The sequence below is a fragment of the Trematomus bernacchii genome, unplaced genomic scaffold (assembly GCF_902827165.1).
Source record: "Trematomus bernacchii unplaced genomic scaffold, fTreBer1.1, whole genome shotgun sequence".
In the NCBI taxonomy this organism is placed as follows: Eukaryota; Metazoa; Chordata; class Actinopteri; order Perciformes; family Nototheniidae; genus Trematomus; species Trematomus bernacchii.
Window position 1 is genome coordinate 22,157 of NW_022987944.1, and position 6,000 is coordinate 28,156.

At 40.8% G+C, this 6,000-nt stretch overlaps 1 protein-coding gene across 2 annotated transcripts; it reads left to right on the forward strand.

Annotated features, from left to right (window-relative positions):
- Window positions 1-200: 200 nt before the first annotated feature.
- LOC117470805 lies at window positions 201-5,599 on the forward strand. 2 transcript variants are annotated; one of them, XM_034115679.1, is made up of 16 exons: window positions 201-608; window positions 939-1,065; window positions 1,325-1,405; window positions 1,634-1,841; window positions 2,034-2,203; window positions 2,295-2,393; window positions 2,581-2,813; window positions 2,901-3,079; window positions 3,165-3,258; window positions 3,450-3,794; window positions 3,936-4,053; window positions 4,130-4,221; window positions 4,330-4,434; window positions 4,753-4,869; window positions 4,996-5,148; window positions 5,417-5,599. In XM_034115679.1, the coding sequence occupies exons 1-13, from the start codon at window positions 507-509 to the stop codon at window positions 4,417-4,419; spliced, it is 1,938 nt and encodes a 645-aa protein (XP_033971570.1). In that variant the 5' UTR covers window positions 201-506; the 3' UTR covers window positions 4,420-4,434; window positions 4,753-4,869; window positions 4,996-5,148; window positions 5,417-5,599. The 2 variants fall into 2 exon arrangements, with proteins under 2 accessions (XP_033971570.1, XP_033971571.1); XM_034115680.1 differs by having other exon boundaries at window positions 5,008-5,148.
- Window positions 5,600-6,000: the final 401 nt, after the last annotated feature.

Genomic DNA, 6,000 nt, shown 5'->3' on the forward strand with positions numbered 1-6,000 from the left:
AATCGCTTTTGTTTTACACATGACAGTACTAACGCTGCCGAGTGGACATTTAACATATGTTTTGGGGGAGGGGCATAGTCCATGTGCTTGTTCCGCGTCTGAAACAGGAAACACGTACATGAACTCACTCAGTCTGTCTAAAGTAGTTAAACCGTCACAATGTGCATTTAAAAAAGCTAGTTTCACTACATAATTCACTTTTTCTGTTCTCTCCTGCAGCTCCTGTACCCACACCACAAACCCATACACTGATCTACACCATCATAAAACCAACGGCACTTTTAAGAGCCAAACTCAACCTATCTCTCTGTCTATCTACCTAGCTTTCTTATAGTTATTGTCTCTATCTTTTTCTATCATTCATTATCTATTTCTTCATCTATCTATCTCAATCTTACAATCTGTCTCACTATCTCTGTCTGTCTCATACAGCAGCTGTTTGTTTGCATATCTGTTGTGTCTGTCTGTCTGTCTGGCTGGCTGGCTGGCTGGCTGGCTGTGTTGCAATGGCAACAAAACACAACCCAGACCCCAATAATCCCACATCCAAAGAAGGGAAACGCATGGCTCTTGAGCTGAAGCATGAACACATGCTAGCTGAAGCTAAGGTTGGTGTTTTAATCCATATGATCTCATTCATTTCCTACTTGAATGTGGCACTATCTCTTATCCAAAAAATGCTGAACAGGCCAAGAGTAACTGGATTTTGGATCAATGTATAGGGCCTTTGCAAAACAGTTCATCATTACAACATGGGGGGCAGAGGCTTACTAAATAAAGCTTGTTCAACTTGTTTTACTTCATTAGTTGGATATGGTAGGAAAAACTTGAAGCAAAAATGTTCTTCAAGTGAATGAATTTCCTTTTATTTGTCCACTGTCATATGGTATCAGTTTATCAGCAACATCAACCTTACATGAGTTGTTACTTGGTCACAGAAAGCAGCTGAGGAGAGGAAACGGGCACGCTCTGTAGGAGACACTTTACAGTCCCCTAAAAGGGGCTGTGTAGGACGTGGCAAGCCGAGAGGGAGGCGTGGAGGGCGACGCCAAGGCTCAGCTACAGGTTGAAATCCCAATTATTTTACATTTTTATGAATTTACTAAGTAAATGGTTGGAAAATCTAATTAAAACACAGTAATTGCTTGTTGAGGGTCTACAATAATTCCAATATATAAACGCATAGTGACACTCCAGTCGGAGACATTCCCACTGTGGTGTCATAAGAACTATGCTTTATTTAATTTCACAAGCTTTTAAACAATAGGTAGATAATACAAATCATCAGTTATCTGTTGTTAACCCTCTGTGTGATGTTTTACAGTCACATCCCCCCCGACTGAGGGCTTCCAGTCATCCAGTGTGGAGGTTCTGCGTACTGAACCTTCAGCACAACATGAATTTGGTAAATCACAAAAATGGCTTTAAGTTTAAAACTAAAATCAATTTTTAAATAAATTGTGTTAGTGAGAGAAAATAACCTTATACACAACTGACAGTTCAGGACTCGAACGAGGAATAATTCAGTAAAGATATTGGCCAGTTCCATACTGAGCAAAGAAATGATCCTTGATTTTTAGTGTTCATCTTAAATATAGTCATTTACAGTTAAAGTTTCCCATTCTGTTCACAGAAAAGAATATGGAGAGACTCTCTGACATTCTTTCCTCATGTCCTCCTCCTGAGCCTCAAAGAAGCTCTGCCTCATCCTGGTCTTTTCGGCAGCAGAAAGCCTCAGAGCGCTGGAAAGAAGCGAGACCACACCACCTACAATGCCTTCTAGAAAAAGAGGCTGTTGGTCATCCCCTGTGTGGCCTCTGCCACGAGCCGGCTGTTATTAGGTGAGATAACATTTACCTTTATTTAAATTACTTTACCTAATTGTAATTTTTCAGTATTAATGCTCAGTGCTCTGCTATTTCAGCTAGCATGCATGACTTTTGGGATGTTAGAAAACTGGATACCTAGAGAAAACCCACATGAAAATGAAAGTAATTCTAGGATATTATAATCATTTTGTATTTCCTCCCAAGGTGTAGAGAGTGTCTCCCCGAGGAGTGGTTCTGTGGAGACTGTGATGTACTTCATCACAAGAAACAGCCACTCCACAACAGGGACAGTTTAATTAATGGGTTTTTTAAACCAATTAGTCCAACAACGTGTGTTGTTAGAGTGGAAGGTGGATATGACACCCATGACCAAGGTATGCTCTCTCAAACTTGCATTTTGATGTTCACATGTCTCTTCGGCCAGCAGATAATGGTAATTAGTGCTTTTTTTTTTTTTTTTGACAGCTTGCATATTGCCAACTGTGAAGGCACCCAACTGCTCCTGTAAAGGCAAAAACTTCACTGTGGTACCAGGCAAACCAGTGATTTTAATTACCATCAATGGTAAACAAATATATATATATATATTTGGATTTCTATTGAATTGTTGTTATATTTTTACTGTTGTGGGCTGAGGCATTGTGCTTCCAATTGGAGTAAAACCTTCATGTAATATCTGTTAATCTTTGACTATTTGTAGATGGACCTGTTGTAAAATGTGTCTTAATTATGTTTATTTACTTGTTCCAAGGGCGTTATGACTTGCATCTGCCACTATATGTCTGTCAAACTTGCCAGCAGCAGTGGACCCCCGACTTGAAAGTCCTCCTTAAGAGTGGATACTGGCCAGCTTCGGTCAGTATTTCCACACTTTACACCTTGGACCTCATGAGCTCCTTTGAAGAGCTCAAGGTCATCTCTCCGGGATTCTCCAGACAGGCCTTTGCAAAGCTGCTGGAGCATCGCACAAAGTGTGGAGGAAGAGTAAGTATAAATATTCGTTACCATATTATACATTATAACATTTCCGTAAATAGACAAAATCACAGCAATTATGTAATTATCTTCCAGTCTGGACCTGTCAACGGAGATGCACTGCAGCGCAGCTTTCTGGAGTTCTCCTATGCCTCGTATGAGGAAGACCAGCTCTGCTGTGGTGCTCCTTTCATCTGCCCTGCCTGCACGCCGGAGATGTTGGCTGTTTCTGCCGATGGAAACAGGAAGCTCTATCGCTTTCGGCGAAGTGGAAGGTGCTGTTTTTACAATGTTGTTATTTAACTTTTTTGATTACTGTTTATATTTCATGGATATATTTGCTAATCTTTTTTTCCTTAGTTCTGATGGCAGCGCCTTTTTTAATGGGCTCTTTGTAGCAGAAGACAGCGCGGTGGCTGCATTTGTCGACAAAATACAGAGATCACTGAAAAATGCAAGTTTTTATTCGTCATTTTACCTTATAGGTATATCACAAAAATAGCCATGTATATCTGACCTAGACTTTCTTCAAATTCAGCTACTTCTCCTTACCATCTACTCCAAAATCAGATAATTAGAACAAATGGTGTAGATTGTGATTCCATTGCTTTTAACTGATTTGTCATGATGTAATGCATGTCTTAGACCCAGGGAAGAGGCACATGTGGGGACTCCCAGTGGACAGCAGCGAGGGAGACGTCAAGGAGGGCTTCTAAGCTGGATGAAGAAGGGATGGAGGTGGCTGTATGTCGCCATGGGTTTCTTTTGAAGGCCTTAAATATGTACAGGGGGGAGATATTCGCCTACCCCCTGTATCTTCAAAAGGAACTCGTGCCAGCCAAAGCCAAGTTCTTCGCCATGGATGTGGCTTGCAAGTACTGGCCGTACATGGAGAAAGCTGCAAGTGTCCTTCCTGCTCTCCAGGAGCTGACCACCATGAAGCCATTCCTCAGTGTAATGCATGCTCGAGCCCATGCTACCAAATGCGAGGTATGTGAAATATTTTTGTATCACGTACATTTATATTTTTTATATTTATAATACTGAAGTAGTAAATATCTAAGATATACGGTTTAGTATAGTAGTATGTAGCCTCTTTGCACAACAATTCCAGCAACCTTTTACCATCAGATTATATGGAGTGGGAAGAACCAGGAGGGAGCAGGGATGACCGCCGGGGAAGAGGTGGAGCAGGTCAACAGCTACCTGTCCCGTTGTGCCCTGACAACCAAATACATGTCCAAAGCAGGTGAGTGGAAGGTTTTGCCCTATTATTGCATACTTTTTTAGATGACACATCATAACCTCATTATTGCTTTCAAAAGCACGACTGGACATGCTCACAGTGCATGCTATGGGATGGAACAGGAAAAAAGGTGACTCCCTTCATCAGGCACTTTCCACAAGATATGTGAAGGTGAGCCTCCTATTAAAGGTGTTGTGTCCTTTGTCATTTGCACATGGCTTGTTGTTAATCATAGCAAGTTTTAATCTTGATAAATGTCCATCGTCTACTGTTTATCAGACTAGTAAGAGGCTCCTGGAAGAGACTGCAAGTCTTGAGGAACTCAAGACGGAGCTACATTGTGTCTCAGATGACATGGTGTCGACGTGAAGGAATGGGCATCTGGTAAGCACGACGAGATAACACCAGCTACATATCATTGTCCATGACTGTTTGAATTTACAGATTTGATCCTAAAGAGCAGCCAATGATATAAGGCTGATTTTGCATGCCACGTAATGGGACCCTCACTGGATTTCAGTAGACGGGGACATAATCTTCAAGCAATAGCAAGCCAACTATGTGTCCATGTTTATCTCTGATATGTTCCAGTTTCCATAGTTGTACCATCAATTTGTGTTCAAAGGTGTTACACAACTTTGTTTCTCAAAACCGTTACGTGTTGTGTAACAGTACATTTTACTGCCACTATTATTTCTACAGGAACATCAGAAACATCGGGTACTTCTGAAGACATCCTTCAAACAGCACTGCAGCAAAGCATTGAGGGGCTTTACCTAAGTGTGAGGCAGCGGAAGCAATCCCATTACAGACAGAATGGTATAACAATATAATGTTTTAGGTTGCAGATTCAACCTACTGAATTACATGTTTGGAGTTTTAAACATATTGTTATGCTATAATGAAAATGTGACTCATGTATACATAACTGTGATTGGATTTTAGCTAACTTTACAGCCAAGAAAAAGATACTGGATCAAGTGATGCTTACACGGAGACTGCAAGAGGAGAAAGGCATCCTATTGTTGGAGATGGCGCAGCATTGCACATGGTTGCAGAACATGGCAGTTGCTCTAAAAAATAAGGTGGCTGAGGAAGGTAAGTTGAAAGCAAAACTTAACCTACCTTGTAAAGTATGAGTTTTAAAGGAAAAAAGTCAGCCCAAATCATTCTTGGTCACAGAAATTGGATGGAGTATAATGGCCTTTGCCCATTTGACCCGGCCATTTTACATAATGAAGTCCCTTGACAGTGACAATCATCTTTATGTACATGGGAGAGAATATACTCCATTGAAGTGCTCTGGCCTCGTGAAGCAATCTTACTTTATAGTATGTCCATATAACAATATTTTGTGTATTTTCAGATGTAGACAAGGGGAATGTAGGACTTGGGTGCACCCTAAGAAGGAAGCATGCTGAGGCGTCGGAGAGGTTGCAGGTGGTACTGCAGCAGTACAAGACTGCTTTAGGTCCTGATGCTTCTTTCCTTCAACATGAAGAGGAAAGTCAAAGTGGCCTAAGCAGTCCAGACACCAGTGAGGATGAAGAAGGAAACATAATTTAGGTAATTTACTTAGGAATTAATGTACAGTATCTTTGTTGATTTAGCCTCAACCTAGACATGTTGCTGTTACTTTTGTATTCATTAATGCTAAACATACATTGTGTATTCAAAAACCTCAAATTTGGGTTCTGATCTGCCCCTCTTTTTTGTTTCTCTGTATTTCCCCAGATTGCTGCTGCTCTCAAGCACGAATATCCGCCAAGACTTGATGTGCTATCAGAAATGTAAATACTTTACTGACTTTATATTTAGAGATTGTATTCATACTCCTCAATGGAAGATCACCCTTGAATATGTTGACCATATGACCTTTCCCTATGCCACAGCATCAGGCCAAACATTTCACTTGTACACAACTTAAATGTTATTGAACAAAATGCTCAG